The sequence below is a fragment of the Diabrotica undecimpunctata genome, chromosome 3 (assembly GCF_040954645.1).
Source record: "Diabrotica undecimpunctata isolate CICGRU chromosome 3, icDiaUnde3, whole genome shotgun sequence".
Taxonomy (NCBI): domain Eukaryota; kingdom Metazoa; phylum Arthropoda; class Insecta; order Coleoptera; family Chrysomelidae; genus Diabrotica; species Diabrotica undecimpunctata.
This window is the reverse complement of record NC_092805.1, coordinates 125330545-125348420: the sequence shown is the minus strand read 5'-3', so window position 1 is coordinate 125348420 and position 17876 is coordinate 125330545. Positions and strand designations below refer to the sequence as shown.

The 17876-nt window shown below is 32.7% G+C and overlaps 1 protein-coding gene across 1 annotated transcript in view; it reads left to right on the top strand.

Moving 5' to 3' along the window:
• The window catches only part of LOC140437369 (glutamate receptor ionotropic, kainate 2-like), a 96100-nt gene that overhangs the window by 73143 nt on the left and 5081 nt on the right, over positions 1-17876 (top strand). Inside the window, exons 11-13 of the mRNA XM_072526858.1 lie at positions 4149-4386; positions 9683-9798; positions 11927-12123. Coding sequence (XP_072382959.1) covers positions 4149-4386; positions 9683-9798; positions 11927-12123 — 551 coding nt within the window. The remainder of the gene's footprint in view (positions 1-4148; positions 4387-9682; positions 9799-11926; positions 12124-17876) is intronic.

Sequence of the window (17876 nt, the reverse complement as noted above, 5' to 3'; positions counted from 1 at the left end):
AAAGCACTTAACAACTTAGTGACAATGATGGTAAAGAATTGAGATGGGGAGAAACATTCCAAACCGAAGAAAGAATAACGTTGACATCATTTAGAGAAGTATCCACAGATATAAAAGAGAATATTAATTCTAAGAAGGCTCCAGGATATGATATCATATTAGAAGAACTATTAAAAAATCTACCAAGAAAGCCATAGTTAAGTTGATACATTCAATAAATGCTGCTTTCAGATTGGAATATGTTCCCAGACTCTGAAGACTAGCTGAAGTCATTATGATCGCCAAACCAGGTAAACCTCCTAATGAAGTGACATCCTATCGACCAACATCACTCCTTCCGGTGATGTCAAAACTATTTGAAAAACTTGAAAACATTAAAACCAATAATAGAAAGAAAAAATCTTATACCAAATCATCAATTTGGCTTTAGAAATAAACATTCAAGAAAAGAAAGTCTGCTCTACAATCTTCTTGGACGTAGCACAGCCGTTTGATAAAGTTTAGCATGAGGGTTTCAACTATAAACTAAGAACGTTCATGCCTAGACAGTTTTCAGAAATCTTAGAATCATACATTGCGAATAGATATTTCAGGGTAAAACAAAAAGAAGTGTACACCCATTCAAAAGCTAGATGAAAACAGTATTGCCACCTTTGCTGATAATACAGCCATACTAGTGATAGGAAACACTAGTGAAGAAGAGACTGATAAGTTGCAACTATCAGTAAATACATTACATACCTGGACCAGAAAATGGCGAATAAAATTAAATGAGACTAAATCTGCACACATTAACTTTACAAATAAAAAAATAGAAAATTTCCCAGTTAGAATAAATGATACCCAAGATCCTTATGCAATATCGGCAAAATACTTGGGCATCACCCTAGACGCGAGGCTGCGCTGGAAAGTCCATGTAAAAAAAGGGGGTCAGTTGTTATAAATTTGTTAAATAAATACACGTTGCCCGATTTTTGAACACACAATTTCGATTTTAAGTTTTGGCAACAAATATGAGGCATTTAAAGTAAACCTAAAAAACAATGAATTTAAAATTTTACATTACAAACAATCTGAAATATTTAAAACTCCTTCTTTCGATTTCACAAGTACAGTTTTTAAAACCACACAACTTTAGCTACAGACTACACGTCATGCTGCCTTTGTGGAAGTATTTCCCATGACGTATTTCCCGTGACGTGAGATCGTTGCCAAAACTCAAAAAAAAAGTTGACGACGACTCAAACAATGGAAATTCCATAGCGACCGATTAATGGAAGTGATAAATTTTATTGATCTTATGAGAATCGTAAAAAATGGCAAAAATCGCCCAAACTTTATTTATTTAACACCTTTATAAAAACCGACCTCATTTCTGTCAAAATACAAAAATTGCGTACGAAAACTACATTCTTCACCTTTAACCATAGAACCACAACGTGAGGGAACTGGAACATAAACCACAACGTGGGTTCGCCTTTGACCCTAATAAAAACTTACTCAAATATGACAAATATAAAAATGTATTTGGTACTGTATCATTTTTAAATAGTTTATTATATTACAGTTTATTGTTTCTACAGTAAATACCGAAATAAGAGTATGATTAACAAAGAAACAACAAAATAAAAATAACCATTTTTTAGTAGTAAAAATAACATGATAAACAAATCTGACCAATACAAAATATTTAAATCAAGATTAAGATTGACATATTTTACAAATGCTAAACTGATGTTCTGCACATATATTTTTTCCACAATGAATACAAATATGGCGTCCTTTACGATCACGAGATCTTGGACAAAAATCACAACGACGTGAACGCTTTTGTGGCTCTTGGGGTGGTAGTTCGTCAGGATATCCAAGGTATTGTCTCAGAGATTGTCGTAACTTTCTTGGTAGTCTATTTTCTACTTTTTACTTCATATAATCTTCCACCAAAGAATCAGCTAAGGTGTTGAGAAAAGTAGAACGGAGGTTATAATTCGGCAATGTTTGAAATTGATGTAACACAAAAGAATTGATTCCAGCAGCATCTAACATTCCATACAGAATCCTTAAAGGCCACCTTCTCGTCTTTCAAGCAACTGTCTTCGAATGACAGAGTTGATCAAACGTATCGACCCCACCTTTAGTCGAATTGTAGAACATTGTAATTTGTGGCTTGTTTGTGTCTGCATTTATTTCGTCTCCAAAATGCATAGAACTTATATAGAACGCATTTTTTCTTTTCTGAAACATGGGATACTAAAGTTACATCTTTTAAAAAAGCAAACGCTGATGAGGGGATTTCACTGCGTTTGACATCTAGAAATTGTACCGGTATTTCCCTTTTATTTTTGCGGAGATTTCCTACCATGGTAAGTTTATTTTCAAGAAGTTTTTTTGCAAACTCAATCGATGAATACCAGTTTTCCATTTTTATGTTACGATTTGTTCCTGCTATTGTTTTCGATAGTTTCATATAATATTCCGTTGGAATAGAACCATCTTCAGGCCTTCTGTTTGGATCTTTTCCTGTATAAGGAATTGCAGAACACATATAATTAGTTTTGGCATCGCACATCATAATAATTTTAATACCATATTTGTCTGGTTTGCTAGGTAAGTACATTTTGAATGGGCAGCGACCCCTAAAGTTTAATAGCTGCTCATCTATAGTTACATATTCATACAAGCTTTTGCAGTTTTCTATAATAGATTTCATATTTCTATTATTGGTGCGAATTTATCGACAGTTTTTCTTTCTGCTGGAGTTGTTTTGTCATCAAAACGCAAGCAGTTTAAAAGAAATTCAAACCGGTTTTTTGTCAGTGTATTGCGAAATATTGCTAAGCCAAATTTTTCTGACCAGATGTCTTCAAGGAAAAGATGTGCTTTTTTAGAAGTCCCAAAGTATAAAAGCCCAAACAAAGCCATACGTTCTGCTTTATGTCTTTCTTGTATGTATCGTTGTTCCGAAGTAAATTTTGATTTTTGAGTTTCTATTTCTCTATTTGCGCTGTTGACAAATATTTCTAAAATTTATTCGTTAAAAAATAGCTGGCATATTTCTTTCGGGCTTTTAGTGTTTTTACATTTTTGTTTTGGGCCAGGTAAATGTACAACTAAATTTTTCGCCGAGGTCCTCATTCTCTTCGAAATTAATGGCTGCGAGTACCACTTAAAACCATTATGAGCAAATAATAAATTTAACTTACTGCAAAATATTATAAGGTCTACCACAACGTGGGGTCAAAACCAATTCAAATCCTAATTATCCGAGAAAACGAAAATCAGGTCAAAAAATACGTACACACACACCAGAACCTACAAACGAGAACTGAAGCTACGTGGGATTAGACCAGTTGCTTAACCTATTTTAATTGTTGTCGATAGGTCAATCTGGCCGAAAGAAAGAACAGACTAGAAATGTCTCTGATGAAATAAATAGAAAGATCAGTTGAACAGAGCAAACAGAGTGACAGGTTGCCTGAATTGAACAATATGGAGAAACAAAAATATCAGGAAAGAAATGAAAGGCAGAATTTACAAAACAGACATCAGACCTATAATGACATACACGACAGAAACACGCCCTGACACAGAAAGGACAAAATGGTGGTTAGAAATATCAGAGATAAAACACTGTGTAAGAAATAAAGAGTAGAGTGGAACGATAATATAAGCCAAACGGCAACAAATAGAGTAGTAAAGACGGCAAGAGATGGTTCCCCAATCAAAAGGAATACCACGAAAACGTTGGAACAACAACTTACTGGAGGCACATTGAAAAACATGGAAGAGTCATATCTACATAAAAAGAAGAAGAAGAAGACGATTTATAATAGTTTCTCAAACATTCGTGTCACCTATTAGCTCTATGTTAATTTTTGTAATCTTTAATGTCTATCTTTACCGGACTATTAATATCTTTTTCTGCAAATAGAAATTTTACTTTCCATTTCTTTTATTTCGTTTGGTATAATTTAGTATTGTATTATGTTAATATAATGTTATATACTTATAATATAAACTATAAATATATAAAACTTTTTTAATATTTTTAAGCTTCCTTCTCAGGTAACTTCTACTTAGACACAAGTAGTAGCAACTGTTGTGTTCAATGTATCTCTTAATTGATTTTACTAAACAATAATTTCTAGGACAAGTGGTTAGCAGATGAAAACAGTGATTTTGGGAAAGCATACCAGTTATTACTGAAAGACAAAGATAAGATTAAAATTATCGAAAATAGTGATGGAGTGACTCAGGCCCAGAAAGGATACTACGCATTTTTCATGGAAGATCAGTCTATTCAGTACGAAACACAAAGAAAGTGCGACCTTTATCAAGTAAACGGAAAACTGGATGAAAAAGGATACGGATTAGCTATGAGAAAGAGTAAGTGTGAAATAATAAAAGACGTTTTGAAGATTTTATGTAACTAAGAAACTTGTTTTCTTTCTACACCTCTACGGCCCTCTATTTTACCTTTAAGGATCAGTTGTAATATTTTATATCGACTTGCCCTTACTATATGTTGACGCTCCTTAGTAATTCCATGTTAGTTTTTCTTGCTGTCCAAGATATCTTCAGCATTCGTCTATGAACCCACATTTCCAATGCTTCAATTTTATTCATAATCGATACTTTTAACGTCCACACTTCTGCACTATACAAAAGTACGGACCAAACATGACACTTACCCATTCTTTGTCTTTGTTCTAAACTGAGATAATTATTGCAAAGAAATGACTTCATTTTCATAAAAGTAATTTTAGTCATTACTATTCTACGTTTCATTTCTATGTCTGGATCTAGTTGATCCGTTATTACAGTTCTCAAATATGTCATTTTGTGGACTTTCTTAACTTGAAATCCGTGATTTCCTCTCCTACCTCGTGAATACGATCAAGCAGAATTTGGAGACCTTCAATATTTTCTGAAAGAATTACTGTATCGTCTGCATATCTAATCACATTAAGTAGTTCCCCGTTGATTTTTATTCCATATGGTTGTCTCTCAAGTGCCTTTTTAAATAACTGGTCCAAGTAAACATTGAACAATGTTGGCGACAAAATGCAACCTTGTCTGACTCCTTGTTGTATGGAGATTCCATCGGTTTATTTATCTCCAATTTTTACGATAGTAGTTTAATTCCAGTACAAATTTTTAATGACACGGATATCCTTGTCATCTATTCCGATATTTTTCAGTATTTGCAATAACTTTACATGCTGTACTTTATCGAATGTCTTTTCGAAGTCCACGAAACATGCAAATACATATTTTCTTTGCTCACGGCATTTTTCTAATAGGACGTTAAGCGCAAAAAGTGTTTCCCTGGTTCCCATAGCATTTCTAAAACCAAATTGGGTATCTTCTAGTTCTTCTTCGCATTTGCGTCTAATTCTGTTGTGAAGTATTCTTTGGAAAATTTTAAGAGTGTGGCTCATTAGGCTAATTAATCGATATTCTGAGCATTTTCTCGCATTGTATTTTTTAGGTATTGCGACAAAGATGGATTTGAGCCAATCTGTGGGAATCACTCCGGTGTTATATATTGAATTAAAAAGTCTTACTACTACTTTTATGTTATCATCCTCTATTAGTTTCAGCAACTCAGTTGGTGTATCATCTGGACCACAACCTTTTCTAATTTTAGCATTACTTATAGCGTGTTCTACCTCGCATTTCATAATTTCTGGGCAGTCAGTACAGTTTTTTTAGAATTCGTCAATATTATATCTGTTATCTTCAAACAACTCTGATATATACAGCTGCTATTCTTTTCTTATTTCGTGCTCATTTACAATAGTTTTGTTATTATTGTCAACGACTACATAGGGAACTCGTTTTTTAAATATGTTACTCATTTCTTTTAGTTTTTTGTGCACATTAAATAAGTCGTGTTTAGATATTACATCCTCCATTTCGTTGCACCTTTCTCTCATCCATTTTTCTTTGGCTAATTGGATCTCCTTTTTTATTTTTCTCTGCAGGTGTCTATATACTGTTTCATTATATTTTATCAGTATTACAATATTTTATTACAGGTATTATAAGCTACATAAAATATAATACAAGTAATTTTATAATAACTTATACATATAAATCAATGCCTTTTAACCCTTAACTGGTCCGACACTGTAGCAGTAACGTAATTGGTCCGGCGTAGTCTGCAAGACTACTCTGCCTTTCCAACCTTAAACCTAAAGGAAAGACAACTTTAGGGAATGAGTATTTTAGTAAATCCTCAAACCCCACTCACTTCCCCCCTTTCATTTACATTTTTAAAAGTGGTTATAATCAAGTTCAGTGTATATTTTATAATTATATTGTAATAGTTTGAAAATTATTTGTAGGTATTTATTTTTATGAGATACGTCTATTTGGCTAAAGATCAGCCTTAAAAGTAAAAGAATTATCTCAAAAATGTAAGACTATCTTTTTTAAATGTTTTCTTAAAAAATACATCTACTAATTAGAAATTAATCTAAAACTTTTTAAAATTGTAGTTTTATAAAATAATGCTCCTAATTTATTAAAAATATTGTTTCTTACCTTTTCATTGACTAAAACAACAAGGAAATAACAACTCTTAAGATTTAAATTACATCAAGCACATTTATTTAGATGCATGATGAAATAATGAATTTATTCCTCTTTTTATAGAAAAATAACTGAAACTATACCTTTTTATAGAAATATAACTAAGTAACTAATAATAAGTTATATGAATTATCAAATGCAACACAACTAATAAACTTTTATTTAAACAAAAAACTTAAACTATACATACAATCAATTTTTTTTTATTATTAAGTAAACCGCTTCAACCATGAAAGGTTATTGGCGGGAAAAGTTGTACATAAAATCAGATATTAGCTTATAACAACTAATTACAATATTGAGAACTTAAGTCTATTTTATATTACATTGTACAATTTAGTCAGTTTTAGAAACTTAGTCACTTTATCACAATTACTATAGTTCAGAGCACTTTTCAGATCATTTGGTAAATCACTTTGAAGTCGTTCCTGGTGATATAGTGGGCAACTAACAACAATGTGTTCGATTGTCAAAGAAATATCACACACATAGCACAGTTTTTGTTGTTCTTTCTTCATTAGGTACTGGTGGGTTAACCATCTTTCGAGCCATATTCTCATTGAAAATTCTTTGATGATGTTTTGAATATCGGAATGAGGAATTTCTAGGAGCTCTTTATCTGGTCTATTCGTATAGCAGGCTTCTTTAGCTTCCCGATCAGCTTTTTTATTACCTATTATACCTACATGAGATAGAATCCAAACAAATTCTACCCTTTTATGCTTACTGTAAAGTTCTTCTAGATCAATTTTAATTTGGCATAGTATTGGGTGGTTTGGGTAAACCCTTAATATTCCTTGTACTGCGCTTAAAGAATCTGTAAAAATGACTGCTTCCAATTTGGGCTGGTTTGATATATCATGTTCTATGGCTTTAGATATGGCGTACAATTCGGCGGAATATATGGAGTACTCCTTAGGTAGCTGGAACTAATGTTTAATTGTTTAATCTCTATATATTTGGTAATATCTTTTCTACTTGTCTTTAATCGCTTGAAACCGTGGTAGAATTATGTGTGATGAAGTATCAGATTTAGGATACAGTAGAAGATTTGTATTACATTTGGGGATTTTTATGGTCCAAGAAGAAGGTAGTTTATTTCATTGGAAATAACTGTCCCTCTCTACGTCGTCTATCCATCTTTTTCGGGGCCTTCATCTTGTTCTGCTTTCTTGGGGCTTCCATCTATGGACTACTTTTACAGCTCGATTATCTGGCATTCTTTCTAGGTGGCCAAGCCAGTTTAGTCTTTGTGACTCTACAAATCTGATAATATCTGCGCTCTGCATTAGTTCATCCAGCTCGTGGTTCATTTTAATTCTCCACGAACCATCGCTGCATTGGGTTGGTCCAAATATCTTCCTTAGTATTTTGTGCTCAAATATTCTCAATTGATTTTCATCAGTGGTTGAGAGGGTCCACGTTTTACATCCATATGTGACAACTGGTCTAATTACTGTTTTGTAGATTCTCTATATATGCTGTATTACTTCATAAATATGTTTGTATAATGCCTTCCCACCGTATTTTATAAGTTCTGTACATATTTCGTCTTCCCGGTTGTTTTTCGGTTTTAAGTTTGCATATTTTCTCTTCCATTTTTGTATAGGTAAATTCTTCTTCTTCATCATATTGTTCTGTGTTCGTTATTGTTTATCTTTCTTCTTCTCTACCCGTTTCTTGATATTTTTCTTTGAAATACTTTTGACATTTTTCTGCTTCTTTAGCTATATTAGCTGTCCGTTTTCGTTTACGTAGTTTTAAGTATTGTTACAATGGTTTTGAGTTGTGTTTTTTTATTTTTTGTTTCTATCTTATTGATAATTCATAATTTCTTGGACTTTTTGATTTTTTTTTTCGATTTAAATAATTTCTTTGTCTTTTGCCTTTGATCTTTGTTTTTTTTTTCTCGTTCCTCTTCTTTGCTACAGTCTATTTATTATACAGACATATAATACAAATAGACTGAAAGCTACAATACAGACCCGTTCCCCAAGTGCGACAGAGAAAATTGACTCAAAGCAGTCTGACTCTTTCTAATGGGTGACGTTTATTGCCCAAGTGACCTTCACACTTCAAACACAAGTGAATGGGAGGTCACGTAGTCCATAAACCCGGCCAATTAGAAAAAGATCCATTGACTGCTTTGCGTCAGTTTTGGATGACCGGCTTGGAACACTAAAATTTGCTGTTCATCGTCAGGTCTCCGGAAAGGTTAACTTAAAATGCTAAAAAATGCAAAATATATCTAATAGGGTTGTATAAGGTATGTTATAGTATGAATAATATGTATGCATTTTTTTAGAAAGTATATAATTAATACTTACATACCGGTTCAAGAAATGTAGGTACAAAGGCGCATACGAAATGCTTATTTATGTTGTTGTTGTCTGCTGGTCATCAGCTTCATTACACATTTTTCAGTACATTACACTTCATTACAAATGTGTTTCCTAATATGGTAATAGTTACGTTAGAAACATCCTTGTTACACTCAATAAGAAATCACACATAATTCATTTTACCAAAAAAATACAGATAACTCCTTATTGCAACATTTTTTCAATTGTGCTTTCAACGTTGAATAAGTATCACTGTTAATTATAATACCAGGGCCTTTCATTGCTTAAGGATTCACAGGAAAAAATATGCAATATGCATAAACTTGACACCTCTCTCCAAGGATGCATTCAAGAAATGGTTATAAGTTGACGATATCCTAAATCTGCATACGATAATTTTCATCTCATAGACAGATTAATTAACCCTTAACAAATGTCTAATCTATGTTTGAACTTTGGTCAATTTTACGGGCTATATTAGTACTATTTCAAGGACTAGGTATCTTATATATAATTAGTCTCTAGACAAACTACTAAAGCCTTTTCATCAGACACAAGTATTGGTGAATGTGAATGGTAAAACCTCATTTTCCGTTACTCAAATGTCAGAGGTAACCATAGTTAAAAAAACTAACTTAGTACTAAAAGCTACAAAGAAGTTACCTTTTTATTTCAAAAGCATCAGTAACATTATATATACCTTCTTACTATATTTTTGTTTAATTTATTTTTGTTTATTTTAGATTCAACGTATAGAAGTAGTTTAAGTACTGCAATTTTATTAATGCAAAATTCAGGGAAGCTTGAAAAATTTAAGAGGAAATGGTGGGAAGAAAGAAGAGGTGGCGGTCAGTGTTCTGTAAGTAATAAATAAAATTGTAAATATTTGCATCCTTTATGCTTTACTGTTTTATTAAAAATACACATATTAATTTTATTAATAAATTTTTATACAAGATAATATTATACGAGTAGGACTAGATTCAGTTTGTGTACCATTGTATAATAGCGGCACATAACTACTCTTTTACCTAACCCTCAATATCCCTAACGCCTAATTATCACAAATGTTATGCCGATTGCTAACACTACCTTTTTGGAATGATATTGTAGAGGGCAGTGATGAGTAGTCAACTTAATAGATATTTTACTCATTTTGAGAAGACGAATAAATTTATTTGCATACGACGGTAGTCGTATGGGAGGAGAGGAGATATAACTGGTATGGAAGGAGATTACCACAGGCAAAAGACCACTCGGACGTCCCAGAATGCGATGAAGAGATAACATCCAAGCAGATCTCCGGAAAATGAACATTCCATTTGACCCTAGGTTGATGGAGGACCGAACAAAGTTGAAAAAAGTTGTACAGTCAGCCAAGACCCACCCAGGGTTTTAGCGCTACGTAATGATGATGATGACGCTAGTCTGACCAACTCAGATATATTTTCCGTTCAAAATATATGCATTTACGCCGCCTAAAAACTCTGGATTATGTACTCTTGTGAGCCAAAATATTATCAAATATGCCTATTTGATTTGGTACACCTATTTCTACCCCTAATACTATTTTATGTCGATTAGTATCTAATAGTATAAGTATAAGTTTTATTAAAAATCTTATGGTTATCAATCAAAGAAAATAAATAATTCTGGAGAAGATATAATCCTAAGATATATAAACAAATAGAAGACTTTGTTACCAACGTGAGAAGACATAGAATGCTATTTTATGGTCACCTAGAACGTACGAAACCTCAAAGATATATACATCACAATGACTTTTTAATGTCAAGATCACTATCTTATTTAAGACGAACAAGCCATGTTAAAACGTATTTGCAACGAGCAAAAAAATTTACCTGACGACTTCCAAGATCGTCAAGGTCTCAAAGATATTTAAGGTGGAATCAACTAAGAACTTTATTGGTCTCATTATCCCAACTCTTCGTCCTTCTAGCAAGTAAACATAACAAATACAAAGAAACATGATATTAAAATAAAATCCTACTGACAGCATCCGAACGGTAGCAGAAAAGTATAAGTAATGTAAGAAACTCATTAATAATTGGCGATAAACAGTTATTTGAGATTATCAAGGGAAGATCATCGAGGTGGTTTAATTTCATCAGGTGGATCATCGATTGGAATCAAATCGAATCGAATCGAAATAAATCCAATCAATTAAATTAAATTAAAATCCATCGCTCCATGAGTAGACGATAAGAAAGCTATGCCTCCTCCTTTTTGGTCACTCCCAGATTACGTTTTTTAACTGATGCGATAATTCGTGTTGAAGGTTTATACGATTTTCAAAAACAGAATCACTTTAGCATGGGCCGCATATGGAGCTCTATCAGACATCTTCAATAGCAACATGCTAAATTTTTTGAAAAAGAAGACATTCGACCGATGTGTGCTCCCAGTCATGACTTACGGCGCCGAAATACTTTCCTTTACCTAGGCTACAGCAACCAAATTCAGAGTAGCACAAAGACGAATTGAACGATCACTACTTAGATTGACTTTGAGAGATAGAGTTAGAAAAGAAGAAATAAGAAGAAGGACAGGCAACTGGGAAAGTCACGTTGCCAGAATTAATGACGGGTGATGGACCCAAAAATTATAGTGTGGAGACCACGAGCTAACAGAAGAAGCAGAGGAAGACCACCTACACGATGGAAAGACGACGTTAAAAGAATCGCTGTTAATTGGCTGCAGGAAGCTCAAGAGCGACAGAACTGGAAGAAATTAAGGAAGGTCTAGGTTCAACTTTGGATACAGAAGGCTGGATGATGATGAAACAATGACTCCGTTTTTTAAAGATCATTTACTTCTTGAAAATATCTTTTGTTTTCACCAAAATTTTGATATAAAATTTGTTCCAACCTATAACGAAGTATATTTGGATTTGTATTTTAAATGATCAGGCTATTTATAGTTTTTAATTTCATATTTTGCATATATTTAAGTATTATGGTTTTTAGGATGATGGCGGCAGTTCAGATGCTACACCATTAAATTTAAAAGGCGTTGAAGGTGTTTTCTGGGTAACAATAGGAGGTACAATTTTTGCTATTTTTGTAGCAATTTTGGAAACACTACTTTATTGCCGAAAGAAGGCCAAAAGAAATAATTCAACGTACCTTGAGGCATTAAAAGAAGAATTCAAATTTTATCTTAGGTATGTTCACACATATTTTGTATTAAATTACTTGTTGCTAACGTATACTGAGTTTCTAGTTAATTTTTTTTTGTTGTTTTTTTCTTTTATATATTTTTCTTTCCCATTGGATTAATTTAACATTACTGCACTTTGTTTTTGATGTAAGTGGATAATATTGTGCGTGATATATAAATGCCTACCCAAAAAGTCTAAGCTACGTAGTAACAGTTATAGATATCTATTAAAATAGCTTAACATAAAATAAAGACGGGCAATGTTGCAAAAAACGTTTTTGTTAAAAATATTTTTCCAAGACGATGGCAGTTTAAAAAATTTTATCGGATAGTAATAATTATACTTGGTATTATATACATACTGGCATTATATCTCTAACCCAGTTGTCAGAGCTTTGACGTCTAAAAATTATACAGCGATTTTATTTCAGTTATGCTCGCATAGTCAATATTTTAAATAAATTTTGTATTAACTCAACGGTAAAAATTCGATATCATTTAATCAGATCAGATTTTTGCCATTTTATATGATTCTTAACAATGAAAATTCTATTATAACCGATCAATGGGAGTGATAAATTTTATTGATCTTATGAGAATCGTAAAAAAATTGGCAAAAATCGCGCAACGTTTATTTATTTAACAGCTTTTGAGAAACTGGCTTCAGTTGCAACAAATCGCAAAAATTGCATACGAAAGCTACACTCGTCACATTTAATGCATTTTCACGCATCTTCACTCAAACCACGTTTTGATTTTTGTGGATAGGACTCTCTGATGAAAAGATATCAAATTTGTATTGTCGAGTTGATTCAATTTTATTTAAAAAATTTATTTAGCGCGCTTGACTGACGCCGGTCACTTTAAGCATTGTTTATGAGAGAACGGTTCATTCTACAGAAAATAGTATAGTAAAGTATGGTAAAGTGAATATTAAGGTCGCATAAATCTGTACGCTATTTTTTATTAGTACACTTTGAAATCATGTATTATTACTACAAAAAATTGAAATAAGAGCTAATAATGTAAAATGGTTGAATTTGTAATATACATCAGTACAATTTTGGTTGTTATTTAAATGAGAAAAATACAAATTAATTTGCAATTCGTCACATAAGATTAATTGTTATTAATGGTTGTATATTGCTTGAAAATCGGAAGAAACTTATAAAAAAGAATACAAGGTTATTAAACGAACGGAAGAGCACAAGGTAACAGATACAGATAGAAGAGTTGTGCTTGCTTATCTTCAGAAAATTTCTGAAGCCGTCGACTATGTGGGCTGTTCATTCGAAATTGCAAAGTACATAATGTTGATGATAAACAAAGGGGTCGATTTAAAATCATTTGTGAAAGTGCTTGCATTTATGAAGGCAATTAGCAGATGCTCCGGACATTACGTATTTTTTTTTTGAAGGTAGTAACCTTTTGCAGTATCTTTTGTTTTTGTAGAAAATGTGAACTGTGCGATTTACGCTTAAATGACAACAAAGAAGAAGGAAGCGTATTGCTTATTACTATCCTCCGACTATCTAAGACTGTGATGGCTAGACGTTTTACAGTTACTGATAGCTATGCAATTAATTACGTGCGTTTGGTAAAGAAGTATTTATCATTGCGCTCCAGCATCCAGTAAGTATTGATCGAGTTTTCTTGGACTATGATAAATCAGCTCCAGTGCAGCTTTTCCGCGCTGCTGCAGATAAGATAAAGATTGCCATGATAATCGTCAACATTCGTAACGGATAGGCACATCAAGAAAAAGAAGATGATAAATCAAGTAGTTGATATTATGACGTTTGGATCACGTCACTTACAAATTGCACGGTATTTAAAATTGGACGATCCTGAGAAATACACAAAACATAGTGTATGACACGTTTTTTTGGCCTCTTTTTTGAGGCTTCTTCATAGAATAACTTTCACTACAAATTTGTTTAATTTCATTAATTTCTTTCGCTTCTACAGCTCTCCGAACTTGGCCGGATTCTTTAATACTCGCCATCTTGGAATAAGGGATGCCATCTTCCTATCTTATTGTTAATTTATTATCGACCGATTCCGCCACTACAAAACTTATCCCACCTCGTGCGTTTCGTCGCACGAAAAAACACGAATGGACAGAGATAAAGTTTAATCAGAGCACCGTACTAATAATATTCCAAGATAAATATTTTGGTAATGAAAGAGCAAAACAAACTTAATAGACCTTCTTAAAACTGCTCTTTCACAAGTGGGTTTTAGTGTCGACTAGGCTGAATCTGATGTAGATACAGTTTTTAAACCTTTAAAAGAGTGTAAGTCGCATCAGTTATACTGCCCCTTAAGTTTTATATATGGAGACGACATTGCCATAAATTTGCTGTTTTGCCATGCTTCTTCAGGAAGCGACACAATATTAGTAGCTTAGTCACGATAAACTTTTTAAAATCAGACCTCTCGTAGAGAACATACATACGTGAACAATTATTATTAGTTCCTAGTGAAGAGTATCTCTCTATTGATGAACAAATCATATCTACTAAAAAAAGATACAGTCTAAAACCATACAATCCTAAGAAACCCAAGAAATGGGGATTCAAAAATTTGGTACTTAGTGGAGTTTCAGGAGTCAGCTACGATTTTGATGTATTTGCTGGAAAGCAAAGTAATGTTATACCTGATGGTGCACCAGATCTTGGAGCAAGTGAAAATATAGTTACAGAACTAACTAGTACAATCCCACAGCACAAAAATCGTAAAGTATGTTTTGATAATTGGTTCAACAGCCCTAACCTACAAGTTTATATTTCACTGAATGGTTTGCTGCCCCTAGGGACAGCTAGAATTAACAGAGTATCAAATTGTCAAATGCCTACACCAAAAGATTTAAAAAAACATGGTCGAGATACTATGGTAGAGAAAACTACTGTTATAGATGGAGTAGAAACCTCTTGTGTTTGTTGGTAAGACAACAAACAAGTTACCATGCTCTCAACATACGTAGGTAGTTCTCCTATTACTTCCAGAGAGCGCTATTTTCAAGAAGCCAAAGAACATCGTGAAATTCTTTGTCCTAAATCAATAGATGTTAATAACAATCATATGGGAGCAGTTGATCTATTGGATTCCATTTTAGAGCTTTATAGGATTCAGTTACGTTCAAAAAAATGGTACAAGAAAATATTTTTTTACCTGTTGTACATATGCATTGCGAATGCATGGATTCTGTGGCGCCAAAAGAGTGTAAATTATATGCCATTATTTGACTTCAAACAATATATTGCAGAAAATTAATGCAAAGTGGACAAAAACAGTTTGCCAAAGAAAAGGGGTCGACCATTATCAAATGTTAATTCACCAAGCAGTTCCATAACTGAAGTAGAAACTCCCAAATCTAAAAAGCGGCTTACTTTGCATCAAGATTATCCAAGCAATGAAGTTCGTATAGACGCCATTGGCCACTTTCCCCAGTAGAACGATACAAGATTGTTGTGCTATAATTACTGTAAATTTAGATCTTTTGTTAGATGTACTAAATGTAACGTATTTTTATGTTTAAGTAAAGAAATTGTTTCGTAGAATTTCACTCCTAAAAACAATAACTATTTTAAGTGCATAAGAAGCCATATTTGGACCTGTCTATTTTTGTAAATTTTAGGTTTATTGCATAGGAAGCCATATATGGCTTATTTTTTTATTTTCTCAATTAGTAGAAAATTGTTGTAAATTTATTGGTAAATATACTTCTTTATAACAACAAAATCTTAAATTTTGCAAAAAATTTTTTTTTATCTAAAAGATAATTCATGCAGTAGAGGCATAAGGAACAGCGAAAGATATGGGTTGCTGCAATTAATTCTACAAGGAAAAGTTGAAGGAAAACTAGGACCAGGAAGGCGAAGGATTTCCTGGCTGAAAAAGCTACGTACATGGTTCAACACAACAACCACAAATCTTTTCAGAGCAGCAGTTTGCAAAATAGATTGTCATGATGGTTGCCAACATCCGAAACAGATAGACACCACAAGAAGATTACAAACAAATATTTTTATAAAACACAAAAATATTAATACTTACTCACAAATAAAACTACCGTTTTAACTACACTAATCTACCTAAGAACAGATTGTGGTATATGAAAGGGTGTTGGTAAGGGTTGTTAATTATTTGGTACTACTTGCATCTTACACGTTAATCGCCACGACACCCGACATTTGGGTTTCAGATCCTGTGGTCGTACACGCCCCGACACCCATAGGGCAACCTTCACTACTAGCGTTAACATAAAAGCCTGTAACCCAACTGCGGTGCTTCGAAAACAATTTATCTATATGAAAGTTTTTACAGATGGGCCTGGGAGGTAATACTAGTGTTTGAGCTCGGCACTTTTTATGTATTTACTATCATTAAAGATTTTTTTAAAAAATTATAAGAATTTATGAAAAAACATTTTTATTTCAATTAAATAATACAAACAGTTTTTATTAATTATACAGAATAATCGTAAACGTCAAAAAAATATGACAAATAATAAAACTTATTACAAGCATTACATGAAAATTTTGATTTTGGTCCCTCTTCTGAGCGGTTTTTCGGCCTTCTTCAGCGCTTAATTTCGCATAACATACTACACATTTTCGACGATCTTTTGAAGCAACTTCATGTAAAATATGCTTTATGTTGTCATTTTCCTGCACCTTCGCGACATCCACTACATGCATTTGTAACATACTTAGAGCAATGCTCTGTCTAAAATCCGTAATTGATATTTTGGCCTTTGCCACCATTTTATATATTATAAAAGCGTTTACTACTGCTGAGCCAAGTAATATTTCAAATGGAAGTTTTCTATACCATTTGATCCCTTTACGCAAAGAGGAAGAATATGATTTCAACTGATCGGATAGATATATGAATGTTAGTGGTTGTGTCAGTATGAATAGTGCTGAGACAAAGAATATCACGTTTATCCTGCCATTTTAAAACAACTACCACTGTATTACTTTCTGTTGCGTACATTTCTCCTTTATTTAATTTTTGGGTCTACATCCTTTGGATTGTTTTTTCTACTTTTCCTTCAAGTAGCGACAAAATGCGTTTTACGCTTTTGTAGTTCATGCGCTAATGCGACACTAGTAAAGTAATTATTATCTATATATAAAATGCGTCCGTGATCTAAAAGTTGCAACATAAGTGATAAAACGGTCGAAACTGTAGCAGGTTTATCTGAATTTTTATCTTTTCCACAGTATATTTTGATATCGTATATATAGCCGTCTTTACAACAGAGTTTATACAGTTTTATTCCGAATTTGAACCTCTTATTTTTGATATATTGTCTGAATGACAATTTTCCTCTGAAGGGTACCAGTGTTTCATCATTCAAGCTCATCAATAGAAATCTTTGCTTTTATAGGGAACCTAAAGGTGATTACGTTTTATTTCAAAAAATCCTGAAGGTTGAACTATAGTTGTAGAAACATTGAAACGTTTTATTTAGATTTAAAAATTGTTAACTAGAACTGAACTACATACAAATATTTAATCCTTAAGCCGTAAACAATACAACAAAAAGGAAAATAAGTTAATAAGTTTTTTGGTGATATGTTTCACATAATAATTACCTTTTTAATTTTTTCTTCCTTGCTTCTAAATTCAATGCACTTTCATCAGACTCAATATCTGATGATGAATTACTGGGCAAGTAATCATCTGAAGTATTATCTATGAAGTCTAAAGTCTATTGTTTTTCGTCTGATAATAACTCATTCCATA